General features: G+C 45.4%; 1 protein-coding gene across 3 annotated transcripts in view; it reads left to right on the top strand.

Annotated features, from left to right (window-relative positions):
- The window catches only part of MCC (MCC regulator of WNT signaling pathway), a gene marked incomplete at its 5' end in the record, with an annotated part of 425,634 nt that overhangs the window by 377,509 nt on the left and 26,206 nt on the right, over positions 1-21,919 (top strand). For all 3 annotated transcript variants that reach the window (XM_082455726.1, XM_082455728.1, XM_082455727.1), the window contains one exon: positions 20,614-20,848. In XM_082455726.1, coding sequence (XP_082311852.1) covers positions 20,614-20,848 — 235 coding nt within the window. The remainder of the gene's footprint in view (positions 1-20,613; positions 20,849-21,919) is intronic.

The following is a 21,919-nucleotide window of genomic DNA, read 5'->3' as shown; positions in this document are numbered from 1 at the left end:
ATATATGGAATTTTTTTCAGATTCTTTTCCATTATGGTTTATTACAAGATACTGAATATAGTTCCCTGTGCTATACAGTAGGATCTTGTCATTTATCTATTTTATATATAGTAGTTTGTATATGCTAATCCCAAACTCCTAATTTATCCCAGCCCACCCCCTTTCCCCTTTGATAAGCATAAGTTTGTTTTCTATGTCTATGAGTCTATTTCTGTTTCATAAATAAATTCATTTGTATCATATTTTAGATTCCACATATTAGTGATATCATATATTTGTTTTTCTCTGTCTGACTTCACCTAGTGTGATAATCTCTAGGTCCATCCCTGTTGCTGCAAATAGAATGCCTTCCCTTTATATCCCAGTTCTGTCTAGAAAGTACTTTGTTAGAGATTGTCATGTGATAACCAAATCACAAAAGACAGGAAGGGTAACTTACCCCGTTTGTACAGGTGGGAAAACCTTGGCTCAGAGGTGAGAGAGTGACTTGCCTAAATAAGGTCACATGGCTGATAGATAAGAGGGAAATCAGAACCCGAGCCCAGGACTTTGACACCAAGCATATTATTCTTTTCACTAGGCCAGGTTGGATCTCATGATTAAAAAAAAAAAACAGTGTCTGCTTGCAGGTCAAGTGACCAAAGCCACATAAGGGTGGATTCAATCTTAAGAGCAAAAGGAGAAATGCTGATGTTTTTTTCGGTACCTGAGAGAAACTTAATGGTCCCATCTGTCTTTCCCACTGGTAAGACCCAGCCATCTGCCTAAGTGCAGATTTAACTGTCCTGGATCTGGTGCCTCAGGAAAGGGGACATTCCCAGTAATGTACTTGGCCAGGTGCCCACAAACACAAGGGACTTATTTCCTCTTGACTGCAGCAACAATTGTCTTATTCAGGGAAGCACAGATTATCATTTATTTTTTTCTTAAAACCAGATTCTTCTGTTTAAACACAGAAAGCAGATGCTCTTCTTAATGACTTTTCCCAGTGTGTATAATCTATAATTTCCACCTTCATTTAGCATAAAAATGTAGTTCTCATGTTGTCAATGATACTGTTCTGTTGCATTAGTGAACACAAGAATTGGGTTGACAGGAATTGTGTACCATTTCAGTAGCTTATAAGGGGTGTGTTACAGATCTTTTGCTCATACCTCCCCACCTTCAAAATAATTTTGTTTTAATCTAAATCAGAGACAAATTTAGAGCCAGTCAGGAGTGGGAATGTTTTCTCACCAGCTATTCAGTGGAGACCCTGATTGTGAATATTTCTTAGAAATATTTTAATGTATAGATGAGCCTTGATTTTTGAGACAGGCTTCTTAGAGAAGCTTAATTTAGGTAATGTCCTTCTGTAGGTTGACATAAACTCAGAACATAGTTGCAATTTGCAAGGATGACCTCACTGAAGAATGGCCCTTGAACTAAATTCAGTCTTCAATGGATCTTTTTTTTTTTTTCCTTTTTTTAAATTTTTGGCTGTGTTGGGTCTTCGATTCTGTGCGAGGGCTTTCTCTAGTTGTGGCAAGCAGGGGCCACTCTTCATCGCGGTGCGCAGGCCTCTCACTGTCGCGGCCTCTCTTGTTGCGGACCGCAGGCTCAGTAGTTGTGGCTCACGGGCCCAGTTGCTCCGCGGCATGTGGAATCTTCCCAGACCAGGGCTCGAACCCGTGTCCCCTGCATTGGCAGGCAGATTCTCAGCCACCGCGCCACCAGGGAAGCCCTTCAATGGATCTTTGCATCAAAGTACAGAGACCTTTAGCTCAGATTTTACTCAATTCTCCTTAAAAATTCCCTTTCACACTCCCACCCAAATCAGAGCAGCTCGGAGAGGGGGTTATAGGCATTCATGTGGCAACACACATTCTTGGGACCTGATACAGCCAGACTGCTTATGTTCAGTGTGGCTCAGAAAAAAAGTCCCAGACCACCAGATGCTTTCATAATTATAATAATTAATTTTGTTTGTAAATCTTGCCATTCCACTCAGCTATTCCCACATGTCAAGATTATGGAAGAAAGAAAGACAAGAGGCTCTCCGAGTTGGAGCTTTATGTGGTTCCATCAATCCCCTCCCCTCCCACTGTAGCCAGCTGGCAGAATTCTAATCAGAGAGTCAGCCAGCTGTTCCTCCAGGTCTCAGGAAGGGAATGCTGAGTACCAGGCCTCCAGACGCCTTTCTGGCAGTACAGGGCAGCCCCCAGTAACAGCAAGGTCATGGTTTCAGAAGGGAGCAGCTGAGGGGCAGTTACCAGCAAGGAGAGTAAAAATGGTAGCCAGCACATCAGTTGACTCTGTAGTCAGGAGCCCAGGGATGCTGCCGTTTCAGTTTTGAAACATTTCATTTTTTGCAAAAATACAGCCATGGCCGCATCAGCAAGTGTAATTGTCTTAATGGACAGAGTAACCAGGTAATGTGGGTTGCCTGGATAGCTTTATCAGTGTATCGCAGCAGAGAGGCAAATGGGCTAAACTGATGAGAAGTGGGAATAGGAATTCTTAATCAAGCCCACCCTTTTGGTCAAGCATCACAATTTCAGCTCACTGGGCAGAAGCACAATCATCGATCTAAATCTGCAAAAGGACAAGGGGCCAAGACAGAATAAGCCACAGCAAGTCTGTCCTCATGGAGGCTGGAGTCCCTTTTGTCCTGCCATCAGGTGTGGATCAGGGTGAGGCTTGTGAGGCTGGTGATGGCAGCCTTGCCGTGAGCTCTGGGAACATCCAGGGAGCCAGGGTCCCACCTGGCTGACCACTCACGCTGGGGCGTAACCCCCAGATTGGAATGGAGAGTGGTGGAGCTCCCAGCCCTCACCCTCTAAGTCAGTCTTGATTAAGATGAAGTTTCACTGGGACGGAAGGAAAGGCTGAGGACAGTGGAATCACGTCCATTGAAAGGGTAAATGGGATTGAAACAGCCATCCAGTTAGGACAGGCCTGTGCCCCACCACCAGCAAGCTTCCGGGCATGAGAGTCAGACTAGGTCTGCCTGTCGTAATAGGCGTCTTTACTTCCCTGTGAAAAACAGAGGTGCTTTCCCCATCCAAGTACCAGGAGAGTCCATCCAAAGTCCTTGGGATTAATGCCTAGAAGTGCTGGTAAATTCTGAAGTCCAGCTCAGACACAGTCCTCCACATGACAGCATGGTGCTCAGGCCTCCTGCAAAAATGTCCTTGTCACTTATCATTTAGGTTCTGTGGGAACTAGATGGAGACCTGAAATGCTTTAGCTTTTCTCAAGACCTAACTTACTGATTTCAAAAAAATTATATGCTCATTGTAAAAATAAACTAAACAATTAAAATCCAAGCATTACATAAAATTCTTCATGCTAGGACCCTCCCTGGAAAGTACACTGCACACAGTTTGGAGCGTTATCTTCACAGATTTAACTGTCCATTTTTTATGACCTAGACCTTTGGTTGCCAGTGACAGAAACATACTCAGATAGCTTAAAAGGGGGTCTTGGTGGAAGGATATCAGGTCTCCCACAGAGGAGCCGCGTACCTGGTCAGAGGGCTACAGTGAGCCCGGGCAGAGGAGAACCACGGGCCAGACCACACCCGGCCAGTCCAGCCCCCACGCACGGCTTTCACCTCTTCCCTGCTGCAGGCTGCTCCCCAGATGACAGAAAACCAGCACACCACCTGCTTTAGTATACCAGGCTGACTGGTTTCTCTGGTGTCAAGTAATAAAATCCTGGGAAGGAACATCTCGCCCAGCTGGGCTCAAGTGCCTACCCAGTCATCCGTGGCCAGGACAGTTCTTGCAGGAGCCACGTGGGCAGAGAGAAGAGGTAGGTCCCAGAAGAAGGCGGAGGGTGTGTTGTCAGCAGACCAACACATGGCATCTTTAAAAATGTGACTCCATCTCATTTTAACCCAATAAGGATCCTATTTAGGTGGACTCTCTCGAAACTTGCTTTTTCCCCTTACTACTATTATATTTTTAGGCATCTTTCCATGTGTGTCATTCTTTTCAGTAGTGCCCAGTCTTCCATTGGATGGCAGTTCGTCATGTATTTAGACAGCTTCCTCTTGTTTGGATGTTTGTATCCAGTTTTTTACTATTAAAACACTGCTGCAGTCACCATCCTTGTCCTTATACGTGCCCCCCTTGTGCAGTTTCTGTGGGACCAATTCTGAGAAGCAGAGTGTGCTGACTCAAAAATGACTATTGTTTCAAATGTCAAATAGCCCTCCATACATGATCAAGCCAGTGTGTGAGGGCCTCTTCCTCCACACCCTTGCTGAAAGTGGGTAGCATACATTTTTTTAATTTGGCCAATCTGTAGGCAAAAAAATACCCTTAATATTTTACTCTGTACCTCTTAATTATTAGTGATGTTGAAAATCATTTACAGTCACTCCTCAGTATCCTTGGGGGATTGGTTCTAGGACTCCTGTGGATACCAAAATCTGAGGATGCTCAAGTCCCTTATATAAAACATTGTAATATTTGCATTAGAACCTACAGACATCCTCTCATATATTTTAAATCATCTGTAGGTTACTTAAAATACCTAATGTAATGTAAATGCTATGTAAATAGTTCTAAATAAAATGTAAATGCTATGTAAATAGTTGCCAGCACATAGCAAATTCAAGTTTTGCTCTTTGGAACTTTCTGGACTTTTTTTTTTTTTTTTTTTTCCAAAAATTTTCCACCCGCGGTTGGTTGAATCTGCAGATGCAGAATTCTTAGATGGGGAGTGCCGACTGTAAAATGTTTAATGTTTTTAATGTCAGAGAAATTGTTAGCAGCAGTATAGGTGTCAGGTCTAGATGGTGTCTTTCTTGGTGTGTTATCAGCAACCAAATCAGGAGCAGTTTAATATTTGTTTTAGAGATGCCGTAACGGCACCATATAAAGACGAGCAGGAATAGAATCCGTCTCCTAAATGTGTCTCTCATTTTGCCTTCCATTGTCAGCTGAGTTTCTGGAACCAGGCAGTTTTTGAGGACTTCAGTTATCTGGCAGAAGACTTCCCCTACCCATGTAGTCATCCCCTGGGTATCCACCGGGGATTCGTTCCAGGACCCACCATGGACTCCCCTGGCCCCCCTCGTAAACATAGTACTGTATTTATTTTTAAAAACCCACGTATAAGTGACCTGCACAGTTCAAGCTCATGATGTTCAAGAGTCAACTGTATTTTTTTAGATAATTTTTCCTCCCCAAACCGCTTCTCCTTGAGAATTCTGATAATCCTTTGAGAGCATTCAGACCTAAGAGGTTTGGATTGTGTTGAGTACTTTTAGTCCTATGTGACAAAGAATTGTCAGGAAAAAAAAGGTAGGGGGCCATGAGGGGATGGATACCCAGCGCAACACTGAAAAATTCAGGCAGTTGACAAGGCCCAAGCTTCTGCTTAGAGGAGTGGGGTTGAGTGTCACTGGCCTGACCCCCTCCTTCAAATAAATTTAAAATGCTCAGCCAACAGAAGGCCCCCTGGTGGCACTTTCCTTCTGAAAATGAGCTCCTCCTTGGTATAAATGAGATCCTAACTGGGGCCAGGTAAAAGACATTGATAAAAACTTCAGGAAAAATCTGGTTTTCAAGGCAAAAGAAACGATCTGTTCTTTTCTCTTTCTGCCGAGACAAGATGAGGAAGCTGAAAAAAAAAAAAAGGATTTTTCTTCTAAAAGCAGGATGGGGAGTTGTCTTGAGAACAGGGATGGGACATGGTGGAGAGGGGCAGAAGAGAGGACATTTGAAATGGACGGCTGCTTAAATAAACTGCTGTGTCCACGTCCCACTGTGAACAGGGCAGGCAGGAGGGTGGGCTGCCCCAGGCTGGCCAGTGTGCACTCGTGTGCGGTGAGCAGACAGGTCAGCTGGCAACTAACGGGCGCAGAGCAGAGCCAGCCGAGGGGAGCGCAAGCAGAGACCATCATGGCGAGGAGAAATCCACGCAACCTGGCCCAGCTCCTCGAAAAACCAGGGGAGGAGACAAAAATGTGCAGCCCCAGAATGCTGGGACCAGCTGGGGTTTGCTTCCTCTGCAGCCCTCCCCGCAATCCCTCTCACCCTGGAGAGGAGGAGGCACTCGGCCCACTGGGAAAGTGATTTATTCCCCCTTGACAACTGAGCTCACCCGGCATTCCGAGCTGGGAGAGTTAATGGATGACTTAACCCCAGCCCGGCAGCTGGCAGCCGGCGGCAGGCCCTCGGGAGACCGACAGTGCCTTTGTCTGCAGGAGGCCGGAGAAAAGGCCGCGGCTTCCCCTGCTCTTACCATTGTCATAATCATATTCCGCGGTGGGCCATTAAGAGCACAAAGCAGAATTGTAATTAACCTCGCCTGATCTGTTCCCCGGTGGTGTCCTGGAAGGGAGAGAGGGAAGCTGGAGAGGGGCAGTGGGGCTAGGTGCTTACCTTGAAATTAAACTTTCCCCTGGAAAAGCACTTTACAGCTCTGAGCTTCCCGCAGGGGTAAAATCAGTGGAGGGAGATCTTTTGTCCTTTTTTCTTTTCCTTCCTTTCTTAAAACTATACCCACAGGGCTTCCCTGGCGGCGCAGTGGTTGAGAGCCTGCCTGCCAATGCAGGGGACACGGGTTCGAGCCCTGGTCTGGGAGGATCCCACATGCCGCGGAGCAACTGGGCCCGTGAGCCACAACTACTGAGCCTGCGCGTCTGGAGCCTGTGCTCCGCAACAAGAGAGGCCGCGATAGTGAGAGGCCCGCGCACCGCGATGAAGAGCGGCCCCCGCTTGCCGCAACTAGAGAAAGCCCTCGCACAGAAACGAAGACCCAACACAGCCATGAATGAATGAATGAATGAATGAGTAAATAAATAAATAAATAAATAAATAAGGAAGGAAGGAAGGAAGGAAAAAAAAAAAAAAAAAACTATACCCACAGCAGAGATGGTGAAACAAAAGCCTTCCCCACCTGGCCTGGGATCGGGCCCCAGGCCCTAGAGGGTTCCAGGACCCCCCAAAGCCTGGCAGCGTCTACCCCCCCACGTTGGTGTCTCCCAGGCAGTTCTGGGTGTTTGCAAGTCCAGACAACGCTTGCTGCTCTGCTTCCCCTGCAGACGGGTGGTTTTCTGCAGGACCTGCTAGGTGGCTGACATCCCTGGAGGGAGGCCGTGAGCCTGGTGTTGGGTGTCTCGGGGCCACTGGCACAGCTGTGCTTCCTCCCCGCCCAGAACAAGTGCTGTGGGTGGGCTGCCGGCTTTAGGACCCATTGTCTCATTTCCATAGCCTGGTGACATGGGAACTGTTAGTATCCCCACTTTGTCACAGCCCAGAAAGGGTCGGTGATTTGCTCTGGGCCATAACCCTAGGCATTGGCAGAGAAAGGATGTTTACTCAGGTCTGCCTGATGTCAGAGACCTGCTCAGAATCACTGGTACCCACCAGGTCAGCCCAAGAGCACGGTGGCTGTCCCTAGAGAATTTGTGATGGGGTGCCATTACTTTACAGGCTACTTTGCAAATGCCCAGTTATCCTGTGGGGTGGACCAGTTGTTCTCAAACCAGGCTGTGCCTCAGAATCAGCGGGAGAGTGTGTTAAAACAGATGGCTGGTCACTCCCCCAGCCCCGAGTTCCCGACTCTGTGAGTCTGGGTAGTGGGGCCTGGGGACATGCATTCCTAACAAGTTCCCAGGGGATGCTGCCGTGGCCAGCCCCACGACTGCTCTTTGACAACCACTGGGGAACACCAGTCCCGCTAAATGGAAGATATGCCAACCTATTATCCTTTCAGGGCCTGCAGAATAATTAAAGAACTCTAGCTTCTACTGTCCTTTGAGTTTTGAAATTTTTGTTAAATTTTTTATTGACGTATAATTGATTTACAGTGTTGTGTTAATTACCGCTCTACAGCAGAGTGACTCAGTTATACATATGGATACATTCTTTTTCATATTCTTTTCCATTATGGTTTATCACAGGGTATTGAATATGGTTTACTGTGCTATATAGTAGCACCTTGTTGTTTATCCATTCTGTATATACCAGTTTGCATCTGCTAACCCCAAACTCCCACTCCATCTCTCTCCCAATCTCCTCCCCCTTGGCAATCACCAGTCTGTTCTCCATGTCCCTGGTTCTGTTTCATAGATAGGTTCATTCGTGCCATAATTTAGATTCCACATACAAGTGATATCATATGGTATTTGTCTTTCTCTTTCTGGCTTCCTTCACTTAGTATGATAATCTCTAGTTGCATCCATGTTGCTGCAACTGGCATTATTTCGTTCTTTTTTATGGCTGAGTAATATTCCATTGTATATAGATACCATATCTTTATCCATTCATCTGTTGATGGACATTTAGGTTGTTTCCATGTCTTGGCTATTGTAAACAGTGCTGCTGTGAACATAGGGGTGCATGTGTCTTTTTGAATTACAGTTTTGTCTGGATATATACCCAGGAGTGGGACTGCTGGATCATATGGTAATTCTATTTTTGGTTTTCTGAGAAACCTCCATACTGTTTTCCATAGCGGCTATACCAACTTAGATTCCCACCAACAGCATAGGAGGGTTCCCTTTTCTCCACATCCTCTCCAGCATTTGTTTTTTTTGTTGTTTTTTTTTTTAAGAACATTATCTTATTATCCCACATTATGTCAACCCTTTACAACTCTGGTTCACATAACATTGTCCCCAGTTGAGGTAACAGGTCATCATTTTTTGAGTTACATCTAAATACATAGTTTATTTTTTGAGTTACATCTAAATACATACATAGTTCCTCCTATACAATAGTTTGTTTCTTCCTCTGTCCTTTTTTTTTTTTTTTTTAAACATCTTTAAAAGTATAATTGCTTCCCAATGGTGTGTTAGTTTCTTTAAAAGTATAATTGCTTCCCAATGGTGTGTTAGTTTCTGCTTTATAACAAAGTGAATCAGCTACAGATATACACACGTTCCCATATCTCCTCCCTCCCGCATCTCCCTCCCTCCCACCCTCCCCATCCCACCCCCCCAGGTGGTCACAAAGCACCGTGCTGATCTCCCTGTGCTATGCGGCTGCTTCCCACTAGCTATCTATTTTACATTTGGTAGTGTATATATGTCCATGACACTCTCTCATCCTGTCACATCTCACCCCTCCCCCTCCCCATATCCTCAAGTCCATTCTTTAGTAGGTCTGTGTCTTTATTCCCATCTTGCCACTAGGTTCTTCATGGCCTTTTTTTTTTTTTTCCTTAGATTCCATATATATGTGTTAGCATACGGTATTTGTTTTTCTCTTTCTGACTTACTTCACTCTGTATGACAGACTCTAACTCCATCCACCTCATTACAAATACCTCCATTTCATTTCTTTTTATGGCTGAGTAATATTCCATTGTATATATGTGCCACATCTTCTTTATCCATTCATCCGATGATGGACACTTAGGTTGCTTCCATGTCCTGGCTATTGTAAATAGAGCTACAATGAACATTTTGGTACATGACTCTTTTTGAATTATGGTTTTCTCAGGGTATATGCCCAGTAATGGGATTGCTGGGTCGTATGGTAGTTCTATTTTTAGTTTTTTAAGGAACCTCCATACTATTCTCCATAGTGGCTGTATCAATTTACATTCCCACCAACAGTGCAAGAGGGTTCCCTTTTCTCCACACCCTCTCCAGCATTTATTGTTTCTAGATTTTTTGATGATGGCCATTCTGACCGGTGTGAGATGATACCTCATTGTAGTTTTGATTTGCATTTCTCTAATGATGAATGATGTTGAGCATTCTTTCATGTGTCTGTTGGCCATCTGTATATCTTCTTTGGAGAAATGTCTATTTAGGTCTTCTGCCCATTTTTGGATTGGGTTGTTTGTTTTTTTGTTATTGAGCTGCATGAGCTGCTTGTAAATCTTGGAGATTAATCCTTTGTCAGTTGCTTCATTTGCAAATATTTTCTCCCATTCTGAGGGTTGTCTTTTGGTCTTGTTTATGGTTTCCTTTGCTGTGCAAAAGCTTTTAAGTTTCATTAGGTCCCATTTGTTTATTTCTGTTCTTATTTCCATTTCTCTAGGAGCTGGGTCAAAAAGGATCTTGCTGTGATTTATGTCATAGAGTGTTCTGCCTATGTTTTCCTCTAAGAGATTGATAGTGTCTGGCCTTACATTTAGGTCTTTAATCCATTTTGAGTTTATTTTTGTGTATGGTGTCAGGGAGTGTTCTAATTCCATACTTTTACACGTACCTGTCCAATTTTCCCAGCACCATTTATTAAAGAGGCTGTCTTTTCTCCACTGTATATGCTTGCCTCCTTTATCAAAGATAAGGTGACCATATGTGCATGGGTTTATCTCTGGGCTTTCTATCCTGTTCCATTGATCTATATTTCTGTTTTTGTGCCAGTACCAAACTGTCTTGATTACTGTAGCTTTGTAATATAGTCTGAAGTCAGGGAGCCTGATTCCTCCAGCTCCATTTTTCGTTCTCAAGATTGCTTTGGCTATTCGAGGTCTTTTGTGTCTCCATACAAATTGTGAAATTTTTTGTTCTAGTTCTGTGAAAAATGCCAGTGGTAGTTTGATAGGGATTGCATTGAATCTGTAGACTGCTTTGGGTAGTAGAGTCATTTTCACAATGTTGATTCTTCCAATCCAAGAACATGGTATATCTCTCCATCTATTTGTATCTTCTTTAATTTCTTTCATCAGTGTCCTATAATTTTCTGCATACAGGTCTTTTGTCTCCTTAGGTAGGTTTATTCCTAGATATTTTATTCTTTTTGTTGCAATGGTAAACGGGAGTGTTCTCTTAATTTCACTTTCAGATTTTTCATCATTAGTATATAGGAATGCAAGAGATTTCTGTGCATTAATTTTGTATCCTGCTACTTTACCAAATTCATTGATTAGCTCTAGTAGTTTTCTGGTGGCAGTTTTAGGATTCTCTATGTATAGTATCATGTCATCTGCAAACAGTGACAGCTTTACTTCTTCTTTTCCGATTTGGATTCCTTTTATTTCTTTTTCTTCTCTGATTGCTGTGGCTAACACTTCCAAAACTATGTTGAATAATAGTGGTGAGAGTGGGCAACCTTGTCTTGTTCCTGATCTTAGTGGAAATGGTTTCAGTTTTTCACCATTGAGGACAATGTTGGCTGTGGGTTTGTCATATATGGCCTTTATTATGTTGAGGAAAGTTCCCTCTATGCCTACTTTCTGTAGGGCTTTTATCATAAATGGGTGTTGAATTTTGTCGAAAGCTTTCTCTGCATCTATTGAGATGATCATATGGTTTTTCTCCTTCAGTTTGTTAATATGGTGTATCACGTTGATTGATTTGCATATATTGAAGAATCCTTGCATTCCTGGGATAAACCCCACTTGATCATGGTGTATGATCCTTTTAATGTGCTGTTGGATTCTGTTTGCTAGTATTTTGTTGAGGATTTTTGCATCTATGTTCATCAGTGATATTGGCCTGTAGTTTTCTTTCTTTGTGACATTTTTGTCTGGTTTTGGTATCAGGGTGATGGTGACCTCATAGAATGAGTTTGGGAGTGTTCCTCCCTCTGCAATATTTTGGAAGAGTTTGAGAAGGATAGGTGTTAGCTCTTCTCTAAATGTTTGATAGAATTCGCCTGTGAAGCCATCTGGTCCTGGGCTTTTGTTTGTTGGAAGATTTTTAATCACAGTTTCAATTTCAGTGCTTGTGATTGGTCTGTTCATATTTTCTATTTCTTCCTGGTTCAGTCTCGGTACGTTGTGCATTTCTGAGAATCTGTCCATTTCTTCCAGGTTGTCCATTTTATTGGCATAGAGTTGCTTGTAGTAATCTCTCATGATCGTTTGTATTTCTGCAGTGTCAGTGGTTACTTCTCCTTTTTCATTTCTAATTCTATTGATTTGAGTCTTCTCCCTTTTTCTCTTGATGAGTCTGGCTAATGGTTTATCAATTTTGTTTATCTTCTCAAAGAACCAGCTTTTAGTTTCATTGATTTTTGCTATTGTTTCCTTCATTTCTTTTTCATTTATTTCTGATCTGATCTTTATGATTTCTTTCCTTCTGCTAGCTTTGGGGGTTTTTTGCTCTTCTTTCTCTAATTGCTTTAGGTGCAAGGTTAGGTTGTTTATTCGAGATGTTTCCTGTTTCTTGAGGTAGGCTTGTATTGCTATAAACTTCCCTCTTAGCACTGATTTTGCTGCATCCCATAGGTTTTGGGTCGTCGTGTCTCCATTGTCATTTGTTTCTAGGTATTTTTTGATTTCCTTTTTGATTTCTTCAGTGATCACTTCGTTATTAAGTAGTGTATTGTGTAGCCTCCATGTGTTTGTATTTTTTACAGACCTTTTCCTGTAATTGATATCTAGTCTCATAGCATTGTGGTCAGAAAAGATACTTGATACGATTTCAATTTTCTTAAATTTACCAAGGCTTGATTTGTGACCCAAGATATGATCTATCCTGGAGAATGTTCCATGAGCACTTGAGAAAAATGTGTATTCTGTTGTTTTTGGGTGGAATGTCCTATAAATATCAATTAAGTCCATCTTGTTTACTGTATCATTTAAAGCTTGTGTTTCCTTATTTATTTTCATTTTGGATGATCTGTCCATTGGTGAAAGTGGGGTGTTAAAGTCCCCTACTATGATTGTGTTAGTGTCGATTTCCCCTTTTATGGCTGTTAGTATTTGCCTTATGTACTGAGGTGCTCCTATGTTGGGTGCATAAATATTTACAATTGTTATATCTTCTTCTTGGATCGATCCCTTGATCATTATATAGTGTCCTTCTTTGTCTCTTGTAATAGTCTTTATTTTAAAGTCTATTTTGTCTGATATGAGAATTGCTATTCCAGCTTTCTTTTGATTTCCATTTGCATGGAATATCTTTTTCCATCCCCTCACTTTCAGTCTGTATGTGTCTCTAGGTCTGAAATGGGTCTCTTGTAGACAGCATATATATGGGTCTTGCTTTTGTATCCATTCAGCCAGTCTGTGTCTTTTGGTGGGAGCATTTAATCCATTTACATTTAAGGTAATTATCGATATGTATGTTCCTATTCCCATTTTCTTAAATAGTTTATGTTTGTTATTGTAGGTGTTTTCCTTCTCTTGTGTTTCTTGCCTAGAGAAGTTCCTTTAGCATTTGTTGTAAAGCTGGTTTGGTGGTGCTGAACTCTCTCAGCTTTTGCTTGTCTGTAAAGGTTTTAATTTCTCCGTCAAATCTGAATGAGATCCTTGCTGGGTAGAGTAACTTTGGTTGTAGGTTTTTCTCCTTCGTGACTTTAAGTATATCCTGCCACTCCCTTCTGGCTTGCAGAGTTTCTGCTGAAAGATCAGATGTTAACCTTATGGGGATTCCCTTGTGTGTTATTTGTTGTTTTTCCCTTGCTGCTTTTAATATGTTTTCTTTATATTTAATTTTTGATAGTTTGATTAATATGTGTCTTGGCGTGTTTCTCCTTGGATTTATCCTGTATGGACTCTCTGTGCTTCCAGGACTTGATTAACTATTTCCTTTCCCATATTAGGGAAGTTTTCAACTATAATCTCTTCAAATATTTTCTCAGTCCCTTTCTTTTTCTCTTCTTCTTCTGGGACCCCTATAATTCGAATGTTGGTGCATTTAATGTTGTCCCAGAGGTCTCTGAGACTGTCCTCAGTTCTTTTCATTCTTTTTTCTTTATTCTGCTCTGCAGTAGTTATTTCCACTATTTTATCTTCCAGGTCACTTATCCGTTCTTCTGCCTCAGTTATTCTGCTATTGATCCCGTCTAGAGTATTTTTAATTTCATTTATTGTGTTTTTCATCGTTGCTTGGTTCCTCTTTAGTTCTTCTACATACTTGTTAAATGTTTCTTGCATTTTGTCTATTCTATTTGCAAGATTTTGGATTATCTTTACTATCATTATTCTGAATTCTTTTTCAGGTAGACTGCCTATTTCCTCTTCATTTGTTAGGTCTGGTGTGTTTTGACCCTGCTCCTTCACCTGCTGTGTGGTTTTTTGTCTTCTCATTTTGCTTATCTTACTGTGTTTGGGGTCTCCTTTTCACAGGCTGCAGGTTCGTAGTTCCCGTTGTTTTTGGTATCTGTCCCCAGTGGCTAAGGTTGGTTCAGTGGGTTGTGTAGGCTTCCTGGTGGAGGGGACTAGTGCCTGTGTTCTGGTGGATGAGGCTGGATCTTGTCTTTCTGGTGGGCACGTCCACGTCTGGTGGTGTGTTTTGGGGTGTCTGTGGCCTTATTATGATTTTAGGCAGCCTCTCTGGTAATGGATGGGGCTGTGTTCCTGTCTTGCTAGTTGTTTGGCATAGGGTGTCCAGCACTGTAGCTTGCTGGTCATTGAGTGAAGCTGGGTCTTGATGTTGAGATGGAGATCTCTGAGAGATTTTCGCCGTTTGGTGTTACGTGGAGCTGGGAGGTCTCTTGTGGACCAGTGTCCTGAAGTTGGCTCTCCCACCTCAGAGGCACAGCCCTGATGCCTGGCTGGAGCACCAAGAGCCTTTCATCCACACGGCTCAGAATAAAAGGGAGAAAAAAATAGAAAGAAAGAAAGAGGATAAAATAAAATAAAATAAAGCTATTATAATAAAAAATAAGAAAAAAAATTATTAAGAATAAATGTATTCAGAAAAAAATATTTTTTAATTTTTAAAAATAGATGTGTTAATTTTTTGTAGTAAAAAATAAGAAAAAAATTATTAAGAAAAAAATGTTTAATTTTTTAAAATAAAAAATATGAAAAAACTTATTAAAATTTTTTTTAATTTCTAAAAATAGATAATAAGGAAAAAATTATTAAGAAAACATTTATTAGGAAAAAAAAATTTTTTTGAGTAAAAAAAAACCAAAAAACAAAAAAAAAACACGGACGTACCTAACCCTAGGACTAATGGTGAAAGCAAAGCTATACAGACAAAATCTCACCCAGAAGCATACACATATACACTCACAAAAAAAGGAAAAGGGGAAAAATTAATATATTCTGCTCCCAAAGTCCACCTCTTGAATTTGGGATGATTCGTTGTCTATTCAGGTATTCAACAGATGCAGGCACATCAAGTTGTTTGTGGAGCTTTAATCCGCTGCTTCTGAGGCTGCTGGGAGAGACTTCCCTTTCTCTTCTTTGTTCCTACAGCTCCGGAGTTCAGCTTTGGATTTGGACCCGCCTCTGCGTGTAGGTCACCTGAGGGCGTCTGTTCCCCGCCCAGACAGGACAGGGTTAAAGGAGCAGCTGCTTCGGGGGCTCTGGCTCACCCAGGCCGCGGGGAGGGAGGGGTACAGAGGAGGCGGAGCAAGCCTGCAGCGGCAGAGGCCGGCGTGACTTTGCAGCAGCCTGAGGCGCGCTGTGCGTTCTCCCAGCGAAGTTGTCCCTGGATCACAGGACCCTGGCAGTGGCGAGCTGCACAGGCTCCCGGGAGGGGCGGTGCGGAGAGTGACCTGTGCTCGCACACAGGCTTCTTGGTGGCGGCAGCAGCAGCCTTAGCGTCTCCCGCCCGTCTCTGGGGTCCGCGCTGATAACCGAGGCTCACGCCCGTCTCTGGGGTCCGCGCTGATCGCCGCGGCTCGCACCTGTCTCTGGAGCTCGTTTAGGCGGCGCTCTGAATCCCCTCTCCTTGCGCGCCGCGAAACAAAGAGGCAAGAAAAAGTCTCTTGCCTCTTCGGCAGCTGCAGACTTTTTCCCGGACTCCCTCTCGGCTAGCACCGAAGCCCGAGCCTCAGCTCCCAGCCCCCGCCCGCCCCGGAGGGTGAGCAGACAAGCCTCTCGGGCTGGTGAGCGCTGCTCGGCGCCGAGCCTCTGTGCGGGAATCTCTCCGTTTTTCCCTCTGCGCCCCTGTTGCTGTGGGATCTGTGCTGATAGCCACGGCTCGCGCCCGCCTCTGGAGTTCATTTAGGCGGCGCTCTGAATCCCCTCTCCTTGTGCGCCGCGAAACAAAGAGGCAAGAAAAAGTCTCTTGCCTCTTCGGCAGCTGCAGACTTTTTCCCGGACTCCCTCTCGGCTAGCACCGAAGCCCGAGCCTCAGCTCCCAGCCCCCGCCCGCCCCGGAGGGTGAGCACACAAGCCTCTCGGGCTGGTGAGCGCTGCTCAGCGCCGAGCCTCCGTGCGGGAATCTCTCCGCTTTGCCCTCCGCACCCCTGTGGCTGTGCTCTCCTCCGTGGCTCCGAAGCTTCCCCCCTCTGCCACCCACAGTCTCTGCCCACGAAGGGGCTTCCTAGTGCGTGGAAACCTTTCCTCCTTCACAGCTCCCTCCCACTGGTGCAGGTCCCATCCCTCTTCTTTTGTCTCTGTTATTTCTTTTTTCTTTTGCCCTACCCAAGTACGTGGGGAGTCTCTTGCCTTTTGGGAGGTCTGACGTCTTCTGCCAGCGTTCAGTGGGTGTTCTGTAGGAGCAGTTCCACGTGTAGATGTATTTCTACTGTATCTGTGGGAAGGAAGGTGATCTCCGCGTCTTACTCTTCCGCCATCTTGCCCCTCTCCCCCAGCATTTGTTATTTGTAGACTTTTTAATGGTGTCCATTCTGACCGGCATGAGGTGGTACCTCACTGTAGTTTTGATTTGCATGAAATTTCTTTTTTAAGTGACAGGACTCAAAGGGTGGCTCAAGTACGTTATATTTCTAAAAAAGCATTTCAAAGAAAATATGACAAAAAGGTCACCCAGGTATTGGTTTAGCTCTGCGTTTTCTCTATGTTTAAAATTTTCCAAAGCGACTTATAATGAAAAGAAGGACTACAGTTGTAAAGTGAACCTCTCGTGCTGGGTCCCAGCTTCACGGGAAAGGATCTCCTGCCTGAAGCCTCCTCCCCACTCACTGGAAGAGCAGTGTTGCTATTTCCCAGCGCCGCGCTGTCTAAACACGTCATGCCTGGGAGCGCATCTCCACACTCAGCCCTGTGCAACGCTCCGTGAACAGGGCCACCGCTTCAGTTCGCTCTAATTTTGTGGCTCGTGTGTGGAAACTTAGGCATCTGTCCCTCCACGTTGTGTTGACAATCCATGAAGGCAAGCTCCGAGTCCTGTTGAATGGTTTTGTGTAAGGCATGCCTGTCACCGAGCTGTTTGCAAAGCAGGTCTTTACCGAAGAAGGCTGAGATCCTGAGCGAGGGACCCTGTTTCCTCCCTAGGATGAATCCCTCTTGTTGGGTAGCTGTCATCCTCAGAAGCCCCCGCTGGCTCCCCGGCGCCCTCTGCTGGCGGTACCGGTTGCTCCTTCATGCTTCTCTTGGGCTGCTTTGTTTCTTTATGCAATTGCACCTGAAGTGTTCCAACTGGAGGGTATTGCTGCTTGTCCCATCTCGTCCTTTTTAAAATACAGCTTGAGAACACATAACATTGATGATGAGTAATTTTTAACCTCCTTCCTGCCTTCTCAGCTCCCACTGTCTCTCCCAAGCTTGTTGCAGTAGCCCCCAAAAGGTCTCTCTGCCACTGCCCTTGCCTCCCTGCATCTCTCCTAGTAGAGCAGCCAGAGGGAGCCTGTTAAAATGGAAGGCAGATCATGTCACTCCTCTATTACAAACCCTCCAGTGGCTTCTGAGTCTAATTCTAGAGAAGACACAGCCCTTATGAGACCCTATGTGATGTGGCACCCTGCCCCCCACATACACACCCTCCTCTCTGACCAGCTCTCCTCCCTCTCCCCTGACTGACCCCCATTCAGCCACAGTTTTATTCTTGCTGGCCAGCCAGACTTGCTGCCTCAGGGCCTTTGCATTTGCTGTGTCCTCTGCTTGGCTCCCTGTTCCTCCAGATATCTACATAGCTCCCTTTCTCACCTTCTTCACATCTACTCCTCGGACTCTATTTGGAAGAATCACCCCATCCCCTCTTTGTGATCCCCATAACTGCGTCATTTTTCTCCCTGGTACGTCTCCCTGTCTGATGTGCTGTCTGTTTTACTTGTTTGTCTCCCCTGTTAGAATATAAGTTCCATGAAGGCAGAGATTTTTCTAGGGCCTAGAAAAGTAACCCACAGTAAGTACCCCAATATTTTTTTTTTTTTAAAGTTGTTTTTTTATAGCTACATTATTTATTTATTTTTTTTTTTAGCTGTGTTGGGTCTTCGTTTCGTGCGAGGGCTTTCTCTAGTTGCGGCAAGCGGGGGCCACTCTTCTTCGTGGTGCAGGGACCACTCTTCATCGCGGTGCGCGGGCCTCTCACTATCGCGGCCCGTCTCATTGCGGGGCACAGGCTCCAGACGCGCAGGCTCAGCAGTTGTGGCTCACGGGCCCAGTTGCTCCGCAGCATGTGGGATCTTCCCAGACCAGGGCTCGAACCTTTGTCCCCTGCATTAGCAGGCAGATTCTCAACCACTGCGCCACCAGGGAAGCCCCCCAATATTTCTTGAACGAATGAATGATGGCTATATTTACTGAGTGCTTACCGTGTGCTGGGCACTATTCCAAACACTTTCGTTTTACCTCATTTAATCCTCACCACAACCTTAGGAAGCATGTACTGTATTACCTTCATTTTAAAGATAAGGAACTAGGCACAGAGAGTTTGAGTCATGCTACCTATAAATCTACAAAGCGTATAAGATGCTCCGGTCCCAGGTAAAGGCAGCACCGCTGTATTCAGGTTCCCCAGAGAAACGGAATCAACAGGTGTGTGTGAGTATGGATGGAGAGGCTGATTGATTGACTGACTGATTTTAATGAATTAGCTCATTTGATTATGGGGGCTGGCGAGTCCTAAATCTACAGGGCAGGCAGGCTGGAGACCCCAGGAAAGGGTGATGTTGCAGTCTTGAATTCAAAGGCAGTCTGGAGGCAGAATTTCTTCTTCCTTAGGGGATTTCCATCTCTTCTTTAAGGCCTCAACTCATTGGATGAGACCCATCTACATTGTGGAGGGTATTCTGCTTTACTCAGTCTACTGATTTAAATGTCAATCACATGTGAAAAATACCTTTACAGCAACATCTAAGAGGGGTGTTTGGCCAAGCAGCTAGGCACCATAGCCTAGGCCAGCTGACACGTGTAACTAGCCGTCACAACCTCTGAAAAGGTGATGTGTGTTGTCAGACTGATCTTGCTACCTTCATCTCTAAGGAACAGCCCACCTGTCCTGATGGGGGTTTGGGGGGGTGAAGGATGGTAGGGGGCCGCAGGGAGTCTGTGGTGCTTGGGAGCTTCCGGTCCTGGCAGGAGTTCACTGACCTGAAGACCACCCCAGGCCCTAGGAAGTTCTCTTCCTTGTGTGCATGGCCTACCATCTCTTCTCACCCTTCTCTTCCCGGAAGCCTCAACTTCTTGATAATGTGTCACGTACAAGAGTGGAATGGCCCTTGGTCACATCGAGGTTATGGGGAGGAGATATATCTGCTGTGTTGGGGTCTTGGCCTGTTACCCCTGTTCCAGTGTGAGCTGAGGAGGGCAGGCCTGGCCTCAGGGCAGCCAACAGCCTACGGATACCAGTCCCTGCTCCTGGCACAGCTTCCAACAACAGGAATCTTGGGGAAACTGGGCTGTGGAATGGGGAGACTGCGGCCCAAGTCTAGCTGCACCAGTTTCCATCCTCATGACCAGGCAAGCTACTTAATGACTCAAAGCCTCCGTTTCCAAATCTGTAAAGACAGAGATGATAATGCTGACCTGCACTATTGTGATGAGAGTTAAATGGGCCCCTGCTTGTTTTTCTGCCATCTTTCCAAAGCCAGTTCCATGAGGGCTATGTCAAGTGTAGGTGGGTCCCGAGAAACCGCTGTAGGTGCGTGCTGACCTCAAGTGCTTGAGAACTGGGTAGAGTGGGCTTCATTCTGAGCCAGTGGGGACAGCCCACAACCGTCTTGAGCACCAAGCCTGTTTTCCTGTGGTTCTCACCCTTCCATGGTACTCTGGAACCCACAGAAACTTTCATGGACCACCACATTCCCGGGGTTCAGCCCTAGGTGCTCCTCAGAACTGCCAGCCCCTGCTTGGTCACCATTCAGCATGGGTGGCCAAGGGCCCCTTGGACCAGCCTGAGTCCCTGTGGTGGACTTTATACTCAGCCATGATACAGAGGAACAGCTCTGGAGGCCCGGGGGCACCCTGCTTTCTAAGTTGTGGCAATATTATACACCCAGAGGGTCCCCCATCACTACCACTCCTTCCAGCTCCCACCCCCAGGGGACTGCTGTCAGCAGTCTGGGATGTGTGCGTGCACAGTGCATATGTGTACACACACACACACAATCTGTAGATCATGCCGTAGGTATTTTCTTCTTCACCTTGCTTTGTTCCCTTAACATATCCCTTTTTTAAAGTCCTATCCATATATACACCTATTTTTATGACATATTTTTCATCCTATTTCCTCACTCAAACTCTCTCCACCATTGCCACAATTATTCCTGTAATGTCCACATCATGTCCTTCTTTTTGATATGTACCATAATTCACTAAACCTTGCATTCCGTGAAACATCTTTGTACGTGTGTATCTTGTTGCTTCTGTGGAATCATTTCCTTAGACTTCATTTCTAGGGTCCGCACCTTGTCTTAAAGGGTGTAAACATTTTCTGATATTCTTCGTACTCATTTCTCTCCCAAAAGGTGGTATCAATTTACTGTGCCATGAAGAATGCTTTCTTTGTTGTTGTTTTTGGATTACCATCTAAATACTGTTGGAGAGGGGAGGGTCTGGAGAAGAATGAGGGAAAAAAGACCTGTTGGCAATGACTGGAAATGCGATGGGTTTTCTTTGTCTTCTCAGCACGACCAGCTCCACGGCCAGTAGCTGCGACACGGAGTTCACTAAGGAAGACGAACAGAGGCTGAAGGATTATATCCAGCAGCTCAGGAATGACAGGGCCGCGGTCAAGCTGACCATGCTGGAGCTGGAAAGCATCCACATCGATCCCCTCAGCTACGACGTCAAGCCCCGGGGAGACAGCCAGCGGCTGGACCTCGAAAACGCGGTGCTGATGCAGGAGCTGATGGCCATGAAGGTATCTACACGGGGGGCTCTTCTTCTCAGACCTGGGTCCCGTTCACTCCACTGTCACCAGGAGGAAGTACAGAAAGGCCTCTCGGAAGTGGTCAGCCCATCCGTGGTCAGCCGCCTCTCCCCTGGAGGACAGGCAGGGCCTCATGTGTAGGCAGGGATGGTTTCAGTATGTCTGGGGGTCACTTGAGCTGGATGTGGTCCTGGAGAGGTGAGCTGAGCACTGGAGAAACCTCAGGGGGTCCCAGGCCAGAACGGAACACCTCGTCTCTAAAAGGAGCCAGGAGAGACCTCTGCAGGGCGGGGAGCAGCCTCTGTCCGCGTGAAAAGAGCCCTGGTCTCCAGAACGCTTGCAAGTGCTTCCCGGGTTGATGCTGATGTTAAGGTGAGGCGGGGAGAACGGGGCGAGGCCAGTTGCGGCCTTTGGACAAGAGCCCTGATTTCCTGACCCCCTTGTCCCTTCGGTGTTGTGTGGAGCGTCGATAACCATCATCCCTGTCACCCTCCGGGGTGGCTTGCTCAGCACACCCCTGCCCTGGGTGGCTGCTCGAGCTGGAGTCTGGGTGAAGCCTGGGAGAACTTTGGGCCGTGGCAGCGGATTCAGGTCAGATATCGGCCTCACCCTCTCAGCTCAGACCCTCACTTGACTCCCGCTAGGGAATCCTCATGCGACGTTGGCTGATTTCCCCTCTCACTGCCCACGAGCCGGGCATTGTGTCCGTAACCGTGGTGCCTTTTCCCCTCTCTGTGGGCCTTTGCACCCTGTGGCATGAACTGTGAAGCTGCCCTTCCGTTACTTCTTCCAAACATCATGTTTCCTTTGGCCAAAGACTCCGGATTTCTTTTATATTCAGGCCAATATGTTGTGCGATAAATTCAGTGTGATTTTGGCCAGGAAAGATATTTTTGGTGAAATAAAAGCTCTCATATTCCCTTTGCTACTTGCAAATAAAGTGTGTACACATCAGAGAAATTTTCCCAAAAAAATAGGAATTATAATAAGCTGGGAGAGAAATAACGCATAATATCGTGGCGCAGGGGCAGCGTTGGGCTCCCTCACTAGGAGTTTTTTGAA

The sequence above is a fragment of the Balaenoptera physalus genome, assembly GCF_965194825.1.
Source record: "Balaenoptera physalus genome assembly, chromosome: 3".
Lineage (NCBI taxonomy): Eukaryota > Metazoa > Chordata > Mammalia > Artiodactyla > Balaenopteridae > Balaenoptera > Balaenoptera physalus.
Note: the sequence above shows the minus strand (reverse complement) of the source record. Positions and strands in the feature narration are given on the sequence as shown.